Source organism: Micromys minutus, assembly GCF_963924665.1.
Source record: "Micromys minutus genome assembly, chromosome: 8".
NCBI classification, from domain to species: domain Eukaryota; kingdom Metazoa; phylum Chordata; class Mammalia; order Rodentia; family Muridae; genus Micromys; species Micromys minutus.
In genome coordinates, this window is record NC_137977.1 from 61803088 (window position 1) to 61824309 (window position 21222).

The window sequence follows — 21222 nt, forward strand, 5'->3', positions numbered from 1 at the left end:
GGGTTGTTTGGCCCAGGCCCATTCCTGGTTCTCCCTCTGCCTCTGAGGTGAACTGTGCCCTTCCACCAGGAATGTCTCCCTCCACTGTAGTCTGAAACAACAGAGCTAGCCCAGCAGGAAGTGAAACTGAGTCAATATAAATCATCCCTCCTTTAGTCTATTTCTCAGCTCTTTGTCTCAGTGAGAAAAGCTAGCTCACGGTGAGGAACCTGAACTTCATTACCTGTAATGGGGAATTGTCCTGGGCAGTTTGCTGGTCCTCCACCCTAACTCTGGAAACTGTGCTTGACTTGGCCCATGCTTGCCCTTCAGCATGCACCCGTGAGCTTTGGAGCGGGCACACCTCCCAATCCCTGACTGAAAATCTCACCACCACTACGACCACCATCACCACCATCATATCATCTTCTCCAGAGGCTGCCCCCCTTCCACTGATGGAGGACAGGTCTGGTGATGGACATGTCTCTCTGTGACAAGAGCAGGAGAGGAAACAACAACAGAACAGAATAAATCTATATTGTGGGCAGAAGGGAAGGGGAGATGTGGGATGTAGGGTGCCTGCATTTGCTACTCTTCTGGTTCAGGTTAGAAAGAGACTGAAACATGAAGACCTGGGTCTCTGCTGACTGACCTTGACCAAATCCCTTCCCTTTCATAACATAGAGGGTTAGTTCTGGTGGACTGGAAGACAGAATGACCTGAGACCCAACCAGCAACCCAAGCAGGAACATCCCCCCTCCCCCCACCAGAGGTCCTGCTATTCCAGCCCTCAGCTCAGGTTTCTGGACTCTCACCATGGGCCTCTGGTATTTTCTAGTCTCTTCTAGAAAACAGTATCGAAAGGGGGGGGGGTGACACCCTGGGCAGGTGAAGGGGTGGACACCACCTAAGAATCAGGAGTACTGGTCGACCGCCTGTCAGCAGCTGTATTCCAAGCCTGTCATTCTTGTTCTCTGACTCTCAGACAACTCCCCCTCACTCCCATCTGCAGACACAGAAAGTGAAATTTGAATGTCTGTGAGACCAGGGATTGAGTCCCTAAAACTAGCTGAAAACAACATAGATGGTATTTGATTCCCTCAGCAGTTGAAGTGGCAAACTTCACGCCTTGGCTCTTGCAGAAGAGCCTGATCCAGAGTCCAGACACTGTGCCATGCACTTCCTATAGGCTTTCAAGAAATGTCCACAACATTCCAGGAGAAATCTCACCGTTCTGTTCCATTCCTCAGATGAGAAAACGGAGGCAATGGAGGGAGATTGGATGAGAGCTGTAGAAAGAAGTCTGGATGAGAATGAACCCCATAGGCACGCTATTAAATGTTTGATCCCCGCTTGGTAGAAATGTTTGGGAAGAATCAGGAGGTCTAGCCTTGCTGGAGGAGGTGTGTTACTGGAGGGTAGGTGGGTTTTGAGGTTTTGAAAACCCACAATACTCCCAGTTAGCACCCATCTCCCTGCTTTGTGTGTGTGTGTGTGTGTGTGTGTGTGTGTGTGTGTGTGCGCGCGCGCGTGTCTTTCTGCCTAGTACCTGTGGATCAACTACTGCTCCAGGGCCATGCCTGTCTGTTCCCTTTCATGATCATGGGTTCTAACCCACTAGAACCATGAGCCCTATAGTCTATTTATACCAATCCTGGTCTGGGCATGTCAACTCCATCATCTTCTATTTTGCTCAGCTCTATAGTTACCTCCAAGAGCCAAGCCTTACTGGAGACAGCCATGTAGGAGCCTGCATTCCTCTGAGAAAGATCTAGACTCCAAAGCCAGGGTCATGACTGGAGAATGGAGACTATTTCAATCTCATTTAAGCAAGCTTCTGTATAGTTCTTACAGAGTGTAGGTTCAAGAAAGTGAAATTTCTCAGGCAGATGACACCCTCCCAAGGGACAGCTACAGATCCTTGCCTGTCCTACTGTATCTGAAGAGCAGTCGACCTGCCAGGACTTCTCCTTGGCACGTGAGTGTCAAGCCTTACCTAGAGGGAGCTTCCGGCCTCTGGTCTCAGCGCTGCCATTGTCTGTCATGATTTATGGCCGAGGCTCCACGTATACTCCGGGGTGGAGAGATCCGGAGGACTGTTCACAAATTAAACCCAGCCCTCCTTTTCTCCCAGGTAATGGGTATATCTGATGATGGACGAGCTTATAAACAGCTATCGTCAAATTAATCTTGGTGTTGGAGAAATCATAGCGGCCATAAAGAAGACTGAGTGTATCTGGCTCGCCAGCTTGTTAGGATACTTCATAAAACAAGGCAGCAGCATTAATATTATCTCATCTTCTCTACTCCATGGCTGGGGTGCCAGAGGTGAGTAGCCACCTTGGCAAGGCTCAGAACCGATGCCTGGGCAACCTTTTTACATCCATAGACTGTGCCCGTACCTGATGTTCAGACCTTAGGACTCGGCCTGCCGGAGCCAATAACTCTTCCTGATGATCCTTATGTGACTTCTATAGTCAGTGCCCCCTTCCTCCCACTTCCTGTAGACACAGAGCATCCCCTCTCTCCCAGCTCCTCCTTCTGAATGCCCTCCCCAGCCTGGACCATCACTCAGAGGCCTTGTGATGTCTGCTTTACCCATGGTAGCAGAAAGCACATCAATCAGCAGGAGTATCCCTTCATGGTGACCACCGCCACCACTCCGCCTGTGCCTCACAATTTGTGGAAACAGCAGAGCCCTGAGGACAGTGATAAGTAGGTGTGCACACCCAAGTTCTGTGGCTGGCCGGGGCACATTAGTATGGGTAGCATGGTGAGGCTACCTGGCTGATGGCCTGTCTCTCTGTTGGGGTAGTTATCTCAAGAATCTGCTATGGCAGTGTGAGGGCATCAAGGGGCACAGTGGACAGGAGAGAGAAAAGGCAAAAAACCCAGGGACAAGAACTGAATTCCTATGAATAACGTGTCTGTGTGTGTGCGTGAGCACACTCGAGTAGGAAGTGGTAAAGATGCATTGCGCAAATGAACGAGACCAGTGACCTTACAGGAGTTCATCCCTCTTCCTCCTGTGGATTCACAGCAAAGGGAGTTGTCAGGAAGCAGACCTCTCCATATCTGGAACATGACATCTCTTGACACCTAGATCCTGCACTTCCAAGGTTCCAGAACAGCAAACTTTTGCTTTGTTATTTGGACTGAAGCAGGCTCAGAAAGTAGCTATATCACCCCTAAGAGGAGGAACAAGGTGCAGGAGACCTTGAAACGGGTAGTCACCAGTCAACACGCCACCTCCCTCAGTACAGGGCTGACTCTGGACAGCCTTGAGCTACGTTCCCAGGCTAACAGGTCCCATGTCGTGTTCCAGGCATCATGTTTAATGGATGTTTCTAGAAGCCATACAATCTCATTCACATATGTGTGCACATACAGAACACAAATGTTGGCAGTTGGATAGTTTTGGGAAATGCCAGTGAAGAGAAACTAAAGATCTCTTCTATGGAAGCCTTGCAGAGATCTTGAATGAGGTAACACAGGACCGGGGTATGTGCAATACTGAGGTATTGTGGGCATGTGTCACTTGCCCACAAAAAAGCCTTTTAGCAGCAAATGGCCCTGGCATCGGGTTGAAAGGTGTGAGAGGATTGCCGCCCATGTTCCTGTGTCAAGTTCAATCCCACTTGCAGCTTCTAGAGAAGTCTCTCAGACATACACGCTGCTCTCTCTCCCCCAGCCCCCACCCTCCCATCACTGAGTATGCTAATCCCGTTACTGAGAGCACTATCCATCATTGCTTTCTGGGGGATTGTGCAACCCTGGCATGTTTGTCATGGTCTTCTAGGACAACACCCAGCCCCCGACAAGCCTGGGTTCGAGGTAGACTGTGGATGCCTGATTCCTGAGCAGCAGACGATACTGTTCTGTTGATGGCTTAGGGTCCATAGTGAGGCCTGATGGTGCTCCCGGACACCCCACCCTCAGCAGGTCTCCTTCCCTGCTGCCCTTGCCTTCAGCATGATCCCCACCTCCACCCCATCCTGCTCAGCAAACATCCTTTAACCCTTGTTCAGCCTCAGGAGCCCTTCCCCCAGCATGTCTGTCTCCATGTTAAAAGAGGACCAAGTAAATACTTTTGGCCCAACCACCCATCCATTTCCCACAGAGCTCAGTTTCTTCAGGGGAGGGAAGGAACTGAGTCCATGCCTGGCACAGAGTGGTCATTACATGGATATCTGTTGCTGTTCTTGTGTGGGTGTCATCATTGTGTCCCCAAGACCTGGCTTGAGGTCCTGGATCAAAGGCAGAGGCTCAGAGTACCTCTACTAGATGAGTCTAACAAGCTCACTCTCCCTTAATCTGAGCCTCCTTGTAATCCTCTTGGGAGGTCATTGTGACTGTTCCCATTTCATGGATGAGAATGCTGAGGTTCAAAAGTTCTTCCTCTTACCACATATCCAAGGGAGCAGCAAGCAGCAGAGAACCTCTGCACATGGCGACTCCTAGTAAGCAGCCACGGAGCAGCCATGTGTCACCTTGAGGGCAGCCTGATGGACACCAGGCAACACCGCAGCTGCAGTACATCCCGAGCTTACTTCATTGTGGCAGGTTAGATTGAAAGCCCTAACCAATGGCCTGGAAGGACTGACCACTCTAGAGGGAGACCTCGAACATCCCATCACCCCTCACATGACTCTTTGGAGGTTAGAGAAGCCCCCCCACTGGGTGCTCAGGCAGGTTCAGAACAGCAGAGGGAGAGGAGAGGGAGCAGGGCCGGGTGGGCGTATCCAGGCCAGTGGAAAGGGCGGGAGACAGAAAGCAGATGGGATGGGTGGGGTGACAATGAGGCAAGAGGACCCAATACTTCAGAAAAAGAAAGGAAAACCCAGACAAAAGTGGCAGCCACAGGACTCTGACATTTACCTCTTGGATGGAATTTGGGCCCATGTGGGCAGGACAAGGGCCAGAACTGGCCCAGCAGCTGCAGAATCCAGATCTCCTCTCCCCATCTACAATGATGGTCCACGCTGCTACTCAAACTGGCCACTGACTTAGTTCTGGTTGTGGAGCCTGACTGTGAACTCTCTGTGCATTTCAGGGGTGGCCAGAGGTATCATCGGGGAGGCTGTAGCCAGGAGACATCTGTGTCTCTGCTGCCCACACTCAAAATGGAGACTCATGAACTGCTTACAGAATTAAGCTACATGCAGCATGCCTGTCTCCTGTCTGGCCTGTCTTCCCAGGATCCCTTTGCATTCCCCATACCCTCGAGACTGTTTCTAACCCGGACAGACAGGCATGTACTTACAGAAGGGGAGGAGGCACCTGGGTGGGGCTCAGCAAATAACCACCTCTTGCTAAGTACTTGCAGAAGTTGGAGGACCTCTAACTCCATATGCATCAAAATTGGCTTCTATCACCTTCTTGTGGCACTGGTACCAAATCAACTCTAGACCATCTTTTCGGAAGAGATTAAGGTCCTCAGAAGAACAAGTGGACCAGCTATAGGGGGTAGATTGGTGAACCTGAGAGCAAAATCTAGGCTCTCTTTTGCTCTCTCTCTCTCTCTCTCTCTCTCTCTCTCTCTGTGTGTGTGTGTGTGTGTGTGTGTGTGTGTGTGTGTCTTCCTCTCTTCTTCTCTCTCTCCACCCCTACCCCCCCCCAATATACACACTACCACTACCACCACCACCACCCCATCCCTTCCTGAAGGACAGCCCCAGCCCTACCTAGGAACAGTCCCCTGGGAACTGGGGGAAATTAAGAGAGACTTGGTTTGAAGAGATTTAAGAAATGTTCGTTAATGGCAATAGTGTGGGCTGCACAACACTGTTGGGATATATACAATAACACTGTAATATGTATTTCACCACAATAAGAGTCCTGAGGGCATCTCGGTGCACCAGGGACAGCTCCAAATGAGCATCCCCTCAGGAGGCCTTTCTCACACCCCAACCATGGACACTTGCTGGGGACTGGGGCGTTGACCTTCAGACATATGGGTGCAGATCTGGGATACCTAAGACTAAGAGATATCCCTGCTGTGCAGAACCCGAGGGCATGGCAACAGAGCTGACCTTTGTCCCCTTCCTTGCATGACCGAGCTGAGGATCCCTCCCTTGCTCCAGCTGGTCTACCTTCTCATCCACACCAGAGCTTCGTCCCAGCATCGTGCCTTACTAGGGCTTTGAGGCAGGGTAACGCTCTGCTCTGGAACAACTGCAGGACCCTTCAGTTCCCCAGTGCTGGGCACTTCCTTCCTGACCTGGTTGGACTCCCTCATCTGCCCATGAGGTGAGGCTAAGGCTGTGTGTGGCATGCTTGCTCCGACAACCAAGAGTAGACGCTCTGGTGAACACTGAGAAGACCAGGACTGAAGCCCTACCTGGCACTCTGTGATCCACCCTCTGCAGAAGCTGAGTACATTTTGAGGCTGTGGGGTAACAGTAAGACAGGAATCTGTGAGAAGGGATGCCTAGGCCTAAGTTTTCCCAGCTTTCCGCTCTCTGCAGACTGGGATCTCACGCTCTGGTCAGCGGACCAAGGCCTCAGTGGTAAAGAGGTAGGTAGTGGGGAGGCTTGTGGTTTTTCACAAAGCAGGCTGAGGGTTTGTGGAAGAGCTATGTTTGGCTGAGGAAAAACAACTGTGAGTTGGAATGGTTGCACTAACCCATCAGTTCCTACAGAGCTCCGGTGCAGAAGTTGTTGCTCTGAGAGGAGGTTGGGCCAGAAAGGCAGCAGCCCAGAGAGGGCCCTGAGCTCTCAGGATGGGGGCAAGAGGGATTTTGGCAGCTGAGGAGAAAAGCTGGAGTGACTTAAGCTGTCTGGAGAGATAGGGAATAAGGCACCCCACCCCTTCCAGCCCCACATTACAGGGAGAGGAAGGATGCAGCAACCATTGGGGGGGGGGCGTCTTTCATCCTTGAGACACGTGCTAGCTGAGTCCTGCTCCCTCCAGGCTGAAGCTCCTGGCTCTCTACCTCATCTCTGATCTTGTTCCCCTGGACTGGGAGACCAGCCCTGAGAGCTAGGAAACACCCATTGGCATTGACTTACCCCAGCCACCACGTGGGTGACGTCACCATCCCATCTTGGACAAGGGGACAACCCAGCCCGAGGCAGCACTCTGCCCTGCTCCTTCCCTGCCTGCAGCACCGAGTAACCTGCCAAGAGAAGGGCACTCGCCCACCTCGCACCCAGGCACAAGCGGCTGCCTTCCAGAGAAAAGGCAAACCAGGGCAGAGGAAGTGGAAGTTCACACCAAGAGGAAATCGTGGCTTTTTTCAGAGCAGGAAGGGTAATTAGGCCGATTATCTCCTTGGCAGACAGGAAGTGAAGTCGGAGAGTCCTCTGCTTTGGCCAGCCTCAGAGGGTGGTTAGCGAGAGGGATGGAAGCCAGGACCATTCCCAATGAGCTCCACAAGGGCCCTTATTATGACTCTTGCCTTTGGCTGGCTTCTCTGCTCGTTTTGTGCGCGTTACTTCATGTGACAGGGTCCAAAAAGCAACAACTACAGACTCATCGTCTAGTGGACACGGTGTCAGGATCGGTGGATGGTAAGCCAGACAGACACACTTGCTCATGACCAGTGTAGATGTTCCTGGAAGAAAGACCAGACCCCCTGCTGCTGCTGAGGTTGTCTCAACTGTATACCTCCTCTGTCTCCTTGCCTGGACCCTCACTGAGACTACTGAGAAAAGACCTGGTAGAGGGCAGGACCATCACAATAACCCTTAGCTGGGGAAGGCCAACACAGGAGGTCTGCATCCCATGATGTCTACGGTGAACCAGATACCACCAGGGATGGCTCAAGAGAAATGTCACGAGATCGCTGAAAGCAATGCCTGTGAGAACAGCGAACTGTGAAGCTGCTCATGCCGAAATGTGGAAGAAAAATGGAGAACGTAGCTGAGTCCAGTGTCAAAGGCCTAGAACTCAGCACTCTAAGGCGGGAAGATCCAACTTTGAGGCAAGTCTAGACAACTTAGGGAGAGTGTCAAAAATTAAAAGGGGTGGGAGCTGGGATGTAGTTTAGTGATGAAGCATGTGTCTAGCATGCAGCCCTGATCCCACCTCCAGTGTGAAGCCGAGTTACTTGTATGCCGACTCTACACACCAAATGCAAATACAAAGATGTGGAAGGCACTCGTGCATGCAATCTGCTGATCATGCCAGGGTGAACACCCTGAGTTAACTCTCTAAACCTCCCAAGTTAGGATTCCATCATCCCCATAATGTAACGCTCATCATCCAGAACGTCACCAAGGTGATCCAGGAAACGCCACCTCCCCGAAGGGACAGCTATTCTATCTGTAGAAATCAGGGCACCTCCCAGACACCTGGCAGCTTCCTCGGAATGAGCATCTACAGTGAAGAGCTTACTTTACCATCCCTGTTGGAGCTGGTCCTTCATCCTAACCTCCAGCCCTACAGACATTCTAACCCTGTATGAGCTCCCTTGTGAGGATGCAGGCTCAGTGCTGAGAACAGAGCTTGACAGCCCATGTAGACATGGAGCCTGACCTCCTGGGTCGTTCCCACCAGATACAAACATCAAGCAAGGATTGCTTTCCTGTGCTTCGCTTGCTGGCTGGGGTTCCCGACCGTCTGCAAACTACAGAAGACGCAGCGAACCAAGGCTGGGTGACCATTTGCCTTGAGTCAGCAGCCACTTGGATTAACAGGGAGACGATAACAACGGCTTTTGTCACTTCGGACCTCAGTTTCCTTCCAGGTCCTCTCGGGCTACTGTTATACCTGGAGGAAATAACATGACAGGCTGACCCTGATATCACTACTCCCTTGTCACCACCCACTCTTGCTCTCACTGCCACACCCATGCCTTTGAGCCCCAAAGTCTCTCTCTCTCTCTCTCTCTCTCTCTCTCTCTCTCTCTCTCTCTCTCTCTCTGTGTGTGTGTGTGTGTGTGTGTGTGTGTGTCACAAACCCAGTTAGGACCCTGGAACTCAAATGCCCTGGAGTGTCTTTCCCCAAAAGTTGAATTCAATAAAACTTCACACTGTGACATCAGGACACAGTGGCACAGCTGCCAGAGGAGCTGAAGATTTGAGGCAGGCAGCTCCCAGGGAAGGCCTAGCAGCTAAAGATACAAGGGAACAACCTAGCAGGGGATACCAGACATGGCAAGATTCATGACGCTCGATCAATTGGTGCTACTGTATCCTACTCGACTCAAAGTACAGGAAAGTCATACAGGTCCTGACTCCCAGACATCACCACAGTTCCCTTCTCTCTGCCAAGTTCCATGTTTATCCACATACTGGGTCATTGCTCACCAAAGCTGACTGTTCCCCTCATCTCCATTTGACTTTGTGATCTTACACTGTCCATAGGACACCAAAGACATTCTGTTTCCCGGTCCTCCACATAGACTTGATCTTGGTCATCTCGTCTTCATGACAAGACCCACAATGTAGGCCTGTATCTCGTTCCTTAGACCAGGAATCTAGCCCCAGCAGATCATGCTACCTCTGCTTAATGGAAAACCAGAGGCCCGAGAAGAAAGTCCAGACTATCCCAAAGGCCTCAGAAAGTGGCCTCAAAAATCCCGTCCAGACTTGTCTACATATTCTATAGCCCTTGAGCTACGTGACCCTGGAGTTACGATTTAGGAAGACCTATTCAAACACAGGACCATGACCCTACGGCTGCTCCTGCAGCTGCAGAAAGCAACAATTCTACCCAGGTCTTCACACCAGCACCCATGTGCACACACCCATGTGCACACACCTATGTGCACACACCCATGTGCACACACCCATGTGCAAATACCTATGTGCACATACGCATGTTCTGTCCCCCATTCTACCTGGTGCTCTCTACATCTATGTGCACGGTGCCTCAGAGGCACACCCAGCAAAACTCCACAGGATCACCACCTCTGACCTTATGTGACCTTGACTCTTGGGACAGTAAATACCTATGGTAATGAATAGCAAAGAGCAGCTGGCTTTATAGCCTGTCCCTGGCACTGTTGTGTGGCAGTTGCCTTCGACTAGTTTAAACACATCCTGTGAGGTAGGTTTTATGATGGTCATCATCCAAGTGATGCTCAGAAGGGTACCTATATAATTCCCCTTCCACGTCACGACAGCCAGGACTCAAGTTCTAGACCATTCCAAATGAGATCATTCGGCTGCCTGCTCAGGCACTCTGCTTGGGGGGGTCTTAGGCCACCTCTGGGTTGCTGAGCATTGCTTTCTGAGTCTTAGCCTTAGGCGATCTCCCTTAGCCCAGTGTTTGGTCCAAGCAGGTATGTAATAAATATTCATTAACTAAAATGAATGAACATGTAAGCGAGTGGAAGAACGGATGTCTGGAACACGGAGGACGGGCATTATAAGTAGTTCCTCGATTATGCTGAACCTGGACTGGCTAAGGACAGCCCCTCTGTGGCTACACCGAACAAGAAACGGACACTCATTTGCTTCAATATGTTAAGCCAGGAATTTTTTTAAGCTATTTACATGCATAGAGAAACTAAGGTGAAGACATCCTGTATATCAGGGCCGTGGTGGTCCAGCAGAATTGAGAGACCCACAGTTATGGGTCAGAATCAAGAGCTAATTGTCCTCTGGCCACCTCTAGGAAGACTCCACCTAACACCGGATCTAGGCCAAAGCGGTGGCTTCCCCATCCCAGGAAGCCATCAAGTTTCCAAAGACAAATTTCAGGATGCTTATTTACAGAGAGAAAGAACAAGGGAAGAGTGGGCAGAAGGTGCCACAGTCCCAAGAGAGACAGTGGTTTCCATGGCCTTCCTCCCTCATCTTGAAAACTTAAATTACATGTCCTGTTTTGTGGGAAATTTCTGCTAAGGAAAACTGATTCATCAAGTGGGGCTTCTCTGCTACTGGGCATCCAGAAGGGAAATGCAGAGAAACCTGGAACAAGAGACATGCTTCATCCCATGAGAGAGCTTAGAGTACCCGGTCCTAGAGTCAAAAGTTCCTACAGCAGATAGATAGATAGATAGATAGATAGATAGATAGATAGATGGATGATAGATAGATGATAGATAGATAGATAGATGATAGATAGATAGATAGATAGATAGATAGATAGATAGATAGATAGATAGATAGATAGATAGATAGATGGCTTAGAGAATGAAGAATAGAATAGAGTAGTCTTATAGTTGCAAGATCATAGAGTTGGGGAGAATCTCCTGAACATGTTCTGATAGCCTGGGCTGCATGCATAGAGCCTCAATACGGACACAGCAGAGACACAGTATGTTGCTGAGGCATGGTGCCGTGAAGTCAACTGCATTCTGTATAATTACTAGATTATTGAAGAACTATCCTTGAAATGTATTGTTAGAGAAGGCTGAAATGCTGGACATTAAATCAGAAAAATAAAACCTTAGAGTTGGTTAATATTTATCTTTAGGAGGAGATGGGGAGTTGTCACCCAGTTTGTTTTGATTAGATTGGATGAAGAGGGTTATTTTGTTTTACACAACTTAGGTTTCAAACAAACCAAAAAGAAAGTAAGTTAAAGAAAACCCAGGAACCCTTCAAGAGCCTGGCTTCATAGACCTGCATATCTCTTTTTGCACACATTATAGCACAAGCGTCTGCCAGGAACATCCAAGTGTGTGTGTGTGTGTGTGTGTGTGTGTGTCCAAGTGTCACAGTAAATCAGTTCAGCTTTTCCACCCCAGCTGGGGAGAGAACAAAGGACCTGAGCGGATAGGGTAGCCCTCTGGGGCTGGGGGTGTCTCATGAGGCCACAAAGAAAGCAAAGATGCCGTGGTCAGGCAACAGTGAAATGACCATCCTCCCTGAGGGGACAGCCTAGAGGAGCCAGGACTAAGCACATCCGCCAAGAGAAACGGCTTCAAATGATGACCCCTTGAAGGAACCATGAATTTCTTTAATCAACTGATTTCCTCTGGTGTCTAAAACGCCTCATTTAACAAGGCTTGTTCTGGGCTGAAGTTGAATAGATGTAATTGACAAATGCTTGAATTTGAGTTCCACTGGGGGTGCGAGGGAGGAGACGCTTCTCCAGTGGCTTTTCCAGAGCAATTACAGGAAGGGTGGGGGGCGGTAGATACTTGGGAGAGTTCTTGCATTTGGACTGAGGTCCTGACTTCCCTCCTGACCTCCCCACCCCCACCCCAGCAAGCACACACTCTGAGACAATGGCCAGATCTGGTTTGCTTTCTCCCCAGAGAGGGCCTAGGGCCACAGATGAAGCAGCTGTCAAGCAAGCGGGCTGTAATCAGCTTTAGCTGGCTCATAGCCCACAGAAAGTACAGACTCTTACTCCTACCGTCCCAGGTGGGGCTGCCAGCCCTGGGATGGGGAGGGGTCTCAGGGTCTTCTGTCCCCAGCCATCTTCCTTCCCCAGGATCTAAATGACAAGTTTACATTGCAGGTCTCGAGAATCTCAATCTACACATAGAAAAGGATGTTTGAACGCTTTTGGATCATGGCTTCGGCTGCGTGCTACGTGTCACCCCCAGGATGATTTATAAGGACACTAAATCAATAAGACAGCGAATGAAAAGTTAAAACACAACTCAAAATGGGGTTTTCGGGTGAGTCAATGCTACAAGGTTGCTAGTTAAGAACAGTATCCCTTCTCTCAAGCTGGGTGTGATTTCTTTTTCCTTCCCAGTGCCTTGTAGGTTGGACACTACGAGGAAAGTAGAGGGCATTGACTACACAGGTGGTCAAAGATAGAGGATCCCTGTGCTGTTGGGCTGTTTGGGTGAGACAGGGCCACTGACCTTCCCCACAGCCCCAGGCTTCTATTGTTATAAGATCTGAACTACATGAGATTAGAGTCACCATGTCAATACCACAGAAAGGGAAAAGGAGCAGGGAGAGAGAGAGGAGAGGGAGGAAAGAAAGAAAAGGCATTCACTCGACTCTTACAATGGGAGGTGGGGGTGGTGGTGGGCGAGGTTGAGGACAGAAAAGCAAGGAGCCTCTAAACATCAGGATACGACAATAAATGGGAAAACAGCAAGAGAAAAAGCACACTAGGTTAATATAGGAAAACTAGTTCTTTATTGAGATCATATATTAGTATTAGTGGATTCTGTGTGTAACAATGTCATCATGCACACGATACAAAAAAGGGGGGGGAGAGAAAAAAAATAAGGAAAAGAAAAGGCTGGGCCCACCATGCTTCAGAAGGGGAACAGAACAAAAGCAGGCGTACATGAGCAGATGGCCCGGGTTACACGACCACAGTGCGGTTCAGCAGGGTGACATCTCTAACCGAGCGCTGTACATTGTCAACTGGGGGATGTAAAAAAATACAGACCATGCTTTAGTTTTAGTACAAGAAAAGGTGAGAAGATACACAACCAAAAGGGTATTTGATACATAAAAATTACCCACAAAATAAGAACAGGAAATAATTCAGCACAGCGGAACACGCTACCCCTGTTTAATGGAAAACCATTTTGCTAAGGTTGTATTGTTTTGTTTGGGGTTTTTTGTTTTTGGTTTTTTTTTTTTTTTTCTTTTCTTTTCAGATTGCCAAATGCAGCTACTTGGGACTATTTTGGAAGGGCCCTCAAAGTAGGCGCCCTATTCTTTCGAGATTGCTGCTGTTTCCATTTATGGGGTTTTTTTGTTTGTTTGTTTGTTTGTTTGTTTGTTTTGTTTTTTTATTTTGTTTTTTTGGTTTTTTTCTTTCAAGCAGGTCTGGCTGGCCAGGCAGCAGAAGGGAGCCCTGAGGGCCAGGGCAGATGTCCAAAGATGCTCTTAACGTTGTACAATTAAACAATTAGGACCCATGGCCGCTGCGGCTCCCCTTAAGCCAGGGACCTTGGTTCACCAATTTTTCAGAAGCTGAAAGAGCCGCAACTGTCATTCCATTATGAATTTTCTTTTAATATGTATTTAATAAATTTTTGCCTCCAACTAAACGGTATGCCTGGGTGCTGCCCGGAGGCTGGCTGAGGGTCACCCAGACAAGTGGGAAATGGGCTGCTAACAGCCTCCAAACCAAGGCAAAAGGAATCCACTTAACAGGGATTTACAGTGCAATGTAACTCAGCTAAACAAGATGAAGATACAAAAATGGTTATTTCTCTGCATCTATGTTGAAATGGCCTACATCCTACACTGCTACAACGAAAGCTAAAAGAACAGGCTTAAGCTAGCAGACTGTATAATCATTTTACAAGAAAATTGTGGTTTAGGACCTTTTAGTTAAGCATTAGTATCCTCTATCGGAAGGTCAAGAGTTTCTTAGCACATTGTGCTAAATTTCACCCACAGCCCAACTCACCCCTCGGACCCCCAAAAATTCCTGTGGGCGTGTTTACCGTGAAAGTTTGCCACTGCAGTTCTGCCCAGCAGAATCCGTTTTGTTGGATTTTTGTTGGTGGGGGGGAGGGTTATTAAAAATAAAACTTAAAGGCAGCTGAACAATTTGAATTTCGAACCATGGAGCCAGCATGCTGCAATGGTATTTAGGGATCGGTGGTAATGAGAATGAGGGTGACTTAATCAGGATAATTGTACTTTGAGACTCAACATCCCTTCTTAATCATTTTTGAATTTCTGCCTAGTGTAACGTTCCACACCCGTCTTAAGAGGAAGTGCCAAGTAATAAGAAATAATTGTGTATCGGGGAGGGGTGGCATTCCATTGACCTCCCTCCTACCCACCCCCAAGCAGGCCTGAGATAGGGATACTGCCGCTTAAGTAGCAATGCCTTCCTCGGATGGAGACAGGAAATGGTTAAGAGGGGTGTCACAATACAGCTAAATGCGGAGGCAGAAGGGTCACAGCGCACACAGCAGCGAGTTGACCATTCACTGAGCTACACAATGAAGAAAAAAAAAAGATTTGATAAATGCAGAATGTCATCACTCTATCATCACACACACACACACACAAAAAAAAAAAAAAAAAAAAAAAAAAAAAAAAAAAAAAAAAAAAAAAAAAACTGCAGTTCAAACAGGCCTAAAGGGCCAACCTTGCCTTTAGGGTTCTGGGGAGAGGCGCGGGGTTGGGGACAGTTTGGCTTAAGGAGGGAGGACTGGCTTCCCTGACCTGGTGCAGTCTGGCCCCTGGGGCTCACTAAAGCTCTGGCCCTGCGACCCCACCCCCTCTCTGACCAGCCAGGTCAGCCAAAGGGAAGACATCATTCTTATAAGGGCGGGGGTGGGGTGGGGGGTGGGGAGGTTAGCCAGTAGAAATTTAAGCAGCCGTGGAGTGGGAGAGAAGAAACATTTCCAAGAGAAATGTGAGTCCAGAGGCAGAATACAAAAAGAAAAAAAAAAAAAATGAATTGAAATGTATCTCAAATTCGCTTTGGGAAGTGGGAATTTTTGATTAAAAGAAAATGGAAGAAATGGGGGGGGGGAGAAAGGGGGAAACCAAGCTATTGTTGCAGGGGAATGTAAGGAAAAGGGGGTGTGGGGTAGGGGGACCGTGCAAACACACCCCATATACCACAGTTAAAAACAAAGACAGCGCCAGTCTGCTGCTCCTCTGTCAACTCCTGCCCCATGCAAAGGCCTGGCGTAGGGACAGCTTCCCACGTTCTCACGCACAGCTCAATACCCAAGGAACAGACAACCCGCTTCGGACCGGCCCAGGGGTTCAAGGCAGCCCACGTCTGATTTCTGAAGCGCGTAAGCAGGCGCACACACATGTATACATACACACACACACACTCACACACACGCATGCATGCACACACATGCACGCGCGCACACACGCGTTCTTAACCTATAGATGTAACTGTCATACAAAGACAGTTGCGGGAAAGGAGGTGTGTGGGGCCACAGAATAAGGGCAATAAAACAAAAAGGATTAAAGGAGAGAAAAGGAAGGGAAGGGACAAGAAGGTACAAGTGCCCATGGGAGGAAAAGGGTTGGAGCATAGGATGGAGCTGATATCAGATCCCAGCTCTCTAGCTATCCTATCCACCTTAAGGCCCCGAAAATGAAAAATACAAAACACAATATGCCTTAAAAAATAAAAAAGGCAAATCACAGAAAATCAAACATCCTCTCTCTCTCTCTCTCTCTCTCTCTCTCTCTCTCTCTCTCTCTCTCTCTCTCTCTCACACACACACACACACACACACACACACCAGCATGCATCTCTCCCTTCTTTCGGTCACACGGGGCTAGGTCGGGGAAGGGGGCTAGGATTTGGAGGAACCACGTCCGCCGCAAATAATAATAATAATAAAAATATGGGGCTGGGGAGGAAGGGACCCAAATTCACCAAACCCTAACTTCATTACAAAAGCTCCCGCGAGGGTGCCACCCCATACTCGGGGGGTCTCCCCAGAAAGGGGTGGGGAGCAGCATCACTCGCCTCGCCCCGCGGCTGTGCCTGCGCCCCCACCCGCCCTCCCGTCCGCCCGCCGCGCCCGCCCTCGCACCCGCCCGGTGCCTGCGGCGATCCGCGCTCGGAAAGAAGCAGACCCCGAAAGGAAAAAGCGATACCTCTGTTTCGCACAGAGCCAAACACTGGAAGCACGAGATAGCCGACGTGGACCAGGACCATCCTGGCTCCTCGCGCAGCGGCGGCGGCTGCGCGCGGGCCCTTTGTGGCGCGGCTCCGGGGCGCGGGCGGCGGGGCTGCGGGAGCCGCCGGGGCGGGAGGCGGAGCGCGGGGCGCGGGCGGCGGGGCGGCGGCTGGCGGGGAGACAGATGGCCCATGGAAAGGCTCCCTTCCCGGCCCCTCTCGACATTCAAAGGCGCTGGGGCCGCAGCTGCCGCCACACAAAGGCGCGCGCAGCCAATGGGAGCGGAGCGCAGCGCGGCGCGGCCTCGCCGGAACCGCGGGGGACAGCGGGGACCGCGGGCGCGCGGGGCGGGGGAGGAGGTGACGGCTGGAGGAGCGGGCGGCCAATCGCGGGGCCCGCAGCGGTGCGGGGGGGGGGGGCTGCTGAGGGGGAACGCGGGGCGCGTGGAACCTGGCGCGGTCCTCCGGCCGCAGCGCCCTGCACACACACGCGGGCGGCGTGCACACGGAGCGTGCACACCACGGGAGACGTGCTCCCGGACATGTGGAGGTGCGTTCGCCAGCGCAGACGGGCAGCGAGTGCACACGACCCAAAGGTCCCCGGGCACGGCACACAGGTCACTTGGGGACGTGCGCACAGAGGCTGGCGCACGTGCAAGCCCGATTGCAGACGCAAGTGAAACTGGAAAACCAGCAAGCAGCCGCAAACAGGACCCAGGCACTGCCGCACAGACTTGCACACAACAACGAACAAATGCCTGGTTGAAGCAGGACGTTTGCCCAAAGACACACAAAAGGGGGCACACAATGCGGACGCAGGTAAGACGGCACACTCCAAGCCTGACACGATGTGGCCTTATTCTTGTAGAGCACAAAGCTCCCCAAAATGTGTTTAATTGAAAACCACACATTCCCTGGGCAGTGCACACCTCCAATGCAAGCGATGCACTGTCCAAACACCCTAGTCCCCACCTTCACCGTTCACCTGCTCTGACACAGGCACGCCCACTTCCGCGTGCACAGGCAGATAGGTGACTTGAGGGTTTTTGCAGATTCTCCCCTATGTGGAAGCCCAGCTTCTGTGTCAAGAGTGTCGGCCAACTAGATACTTTAAGAAAAAGCAAAGCACCCTTGAAACTGTTCTCGGTAGACAGCCAAGACTACCTTCAGGCACATTCAGCCTACCTAGTAAGAGGACACCCCAGAGAAGGACAGTCCATACAGCCAGAGATCACTTTGCCACCCACCTGCGTTTGTTTCCTACACCCGGCCTGTCTTCGAAACCTAGTGGCTCCTTCCATCAGTTAATCTAGTATGGACTAGCTGGCAGAGTCATATAAGACAGTGGATGCAGTCTGAAGGTGCTCAGCAGATACATTTATGACAGAGTTTCTCAACCTGGGGGTCGCGACCCCTCGAAGGGTCCCCTAAGACTGTCAGAAATTGTAGCAAAATTATAATCCTGACGTCAATTTTAGGATCGGGAGTCACCGCAACATGAGGAGCTGTGTTCAGAGAAGGTTGAGAACCTCTGATGTATGCTGGGGGGAGGGGGCGGTGCTTGAGAACCCAGAGCCCAGGATAGGTCAGTGGTACCAACCCCACTGAAACCCGTGCAGCAGATTTGTACCACTGGGAGAGGAGCAGCAGCGAGGGAAGCAGATAAAATGAGTCCAGGAAAATGTCCTCTGGCACTTTGAGATCGGCTGGCCCCATCCAACTCAGAGAAGCCTACCAACAGTCCCAAGCCTGGCCCCCAGCTCTTTCCCATTCCCATTGTCTATTAAACATGCCATCACAAAATGTCAAAGGACAAAGACTTCAGCCAACACCTAACTGCTAGAATTTCTTCCTGTTCTATTCTGGCCCAGCCGGCCACGTGACAGACATTCCCTATGTTGTCAGAATCTACATGTTTTTACATTTGACGCGTGGCCAATTTCCCTACCCTTTAGTAGTCTAGCTAGTCATAAGGACCATCGGAGAGGCTTCTTCTAGTAACTGATGGAAACAGGCGCAGAGACCCACAGCCAGACATTAGGCAGAGCTAGAGGAATCCTGGGGCGGGGGGGGGGAGCCAGAGTAGTCAAGAGCACCATCAGAAAACCCACAGAATCAACTAAGCTGGGCTCATAGGGGCTCACAGAGACTGAACCAACAATCAGGGAGCCTGCATGGGTCTGACCTAGGTAGACCCACGGTGTGTGTGTGTGTGTGTCCCTGACTCTTCTGCCTGCCTTTGGGAACATTTTTCCTCATAGTAAGTTAGCTCACCCAGCCCTATTACAAAGAGTGGTGCCTAGTCTTATTTTGACTTGATAGTCCATGTTTGGTTGATATACTTGGGAGGGAGGCCTGTTGTTATCTGAAAGGAAACGAGGAATGGATGGGGGGGGCGAAGGGGGGTAGAGGGAGGGAAAACTGCAGTTGGGATGTAATAAATGAGAAAAATAATCATTTCTAAAAGGTCTATGAGAATCAAGTTATATAAAATTAAAAACAGTCTAGCTAGTGAGTGTACTGTGAAATTCCTTAGTCATGAGTTACTCTAGGCTACCGGTTTGTTCCTGGTCTTCCATTATTTCAGAACACGGCCCCCTGCACTGGTCACACTATAAGCTTAGAGCAAACCTCTGGGCCAGCGTTCCTGAGTGAAGAAAGTGAGGTTTTATAGATCTTGCCACGTACTGCTTTCTGAAAAACATTAAACCCATCTGTTAGTGCTACAACAATGTACATTATGTTCACTGCAGTGTTGGGTCCTAGCCTCGGGTAGCCATTCTTCTTTTAAACGCACATTCTAATGCCGCAGCTCACAGGGGCTTCTTATTACTCCATCTTGGCATCAGCGCGGTAGGGCGCAAGCGAAGATCAGGTTCCCTGGCTTCCTGCCCTGGCTCTGACACTGAAAAGCTTGGACAAATGTATCCAACTCTCTAGGTCTCGGTTTCCACATCTGGAAAATGGCTGTACTGATGGCAACTTTGTTGCTGGAATTAAGAGCGCGGGTGTGTTGGGCCTGGTAGAGCACAGGAAGTGAGACCAGGCTGAGCTAGCCTAACCATTTAGCTTCTGCTCCAACCTGTCCTTTTCTCCTGGCCTATCACCTTTACCCCCCCCCCCCATTGCCTAATTAATGCATTCAGGGAAGCTACAGAACAGAAGCCCCAGCAGACAAAAGCAATCAACATGGAGAGAGCAGCAATCCGGAATCTATCTAATAATTATACGCTTTGTATTCACACATCAAAGAAACCTGACTGGTACCCCTGCTCCGTTATACCAACACCCGCCTCAGACACATGCCTTTGGTTAAGAAGAAACTACATGGAGTTGAGGGAGAGTTTTATTTTTGAAGAAACCTTGACCCAGGATCTAATGTTCTTCAGCCTCACATGCCCATCTGTCTAATGGGTATAATATTCCCAGCCACATCTATTTTACCATGGGTTTATCATGGGGTAGGGGGTGGGGATGAGAAAATAGCTATTGTGTCAGTAAATAATACAGAGAAATATAAAAATGTAAATGCAGTGGTGGCTACAAGAATGAAACATGACAGCTATCTGGCCTGCATATGCTTCCTGGATAAGGAAACAGCCTCAGATCCTGAGCAATGTCTCCACCATTCCTGACTGAGATAGAATTAGAACCCATATCTCCTTAGGTATAGCCTAGTATTCCTCCTATCCCTCCCTTCCTCCCTCCCTCTCTCTCTCTTTTAAACCCATAATGTTGGGATAACTCTTCTCAACTCTTCCTCCCATTAGTTAAAATCTACTAAAAGGATGATAAAGCAGGCTTCTGAGATGAAAAGGATTTGCAGGAATTTTCTGTTCCTTGGGAAAAGGAGGGGACTCCTTCACATGTTCTTTCTATCCGTTGCCCCAAATCACCAAACTGCTTGTTTGCAGGTTTAGCACGGGAGTCTCAGAAAGTATGTAAACAAGCAGTGGATGTCCATTGCACTTCCCGACCTGAAATGGGAAAGCATGGTCCCTCGGAGGCAACAGTGCTGGGCTGTGGCCACAGCCCAATGGTAAAGCCCTAGCCTGACAAGTGTGTGTTTCTAAAGCCAGCTCGGGTTAATGAGGGCTGGAGAGATGGCTCAGGCCAAGGGCATGCGCTGCTCTTTCTGAGGACCTGGGTTTGATTCCCAGCACTCATGTGGCAGCTCACAACCATCTATAATTTGGGATCTGATGCCCTCTTCTGGCCTGATGTATGGACGCCCAGACCAGGATGCAAGCAAAAGACCCAAACACATACCATAAATAAATGGATTAATTTTAAAAACAAAAAGCAAAGATTGAGCTTATCTTTGGTCCCAAGCACACACTTTGAGCCCCCTCTCTGGCTCCACGGTAACCACCCACAGGGAAACGATCTACAGCTCAACATATGTCTGGAGCTCAAAACATCCGTCTTGAGAACAACCTCAGAACCTGTTTGTTTTGGATATAAAATACTCCCGATCGCTTGTGTGTTGAGGCTTGGTCATCAGCTGGTGGTGCTACTGAGAGGTAATTAAATTGTAAGGGCACTCTCCTAATCAATAGATTAATCCATAGCTACGTGGACTGTTGAGGGGTGGGGCCTCGGTGAGGAAGTCTGTTTTATCGGGTGAACCTTGTCCCTCCCTGATCATTTCATCTCATTTTGCTCTCCGGGTACTGTAAGGCGACCATCTCTTCTCTACTACACACTCACTGCCTTAATGCTCTGACTCAACCCTGGCCCCTAAAACAATGGAGCCTGTTGATTACATACTGACCGATACTAAAGAGAAAATTCCTACTCACCCCATG

The 21222-nt window shown here is 49.9% G+C and overlaps 1 protein-coding gene across 1 annotated transcript in view; it reads right to left on the reverse strand.

Annotated features, from left to right (window-relative positions):
* Positions 1–16468, reverse strand: part of ARK2C (arkadia (RNF111) C-terminal like ring finger ubiquitin ligase 2C) — a 100017-nt gene extending 83549 nt beyond the window's left edge. Inside the window, exon 1 of the mRNA XM_080919973.1 lies at positions 16393–16468. Within this exon, the coding sequence (XP_080776099.1) occupies positions 16393–16453 (61 nt within the window). The 5' untranslated portion in view covers positions 16454–16468. The remainder of the gene's footprint in view (positions 1–16392) is intronic.
* Between the last annotated feature and the right edge of the window lie 4754 nt (positions 16469–21222).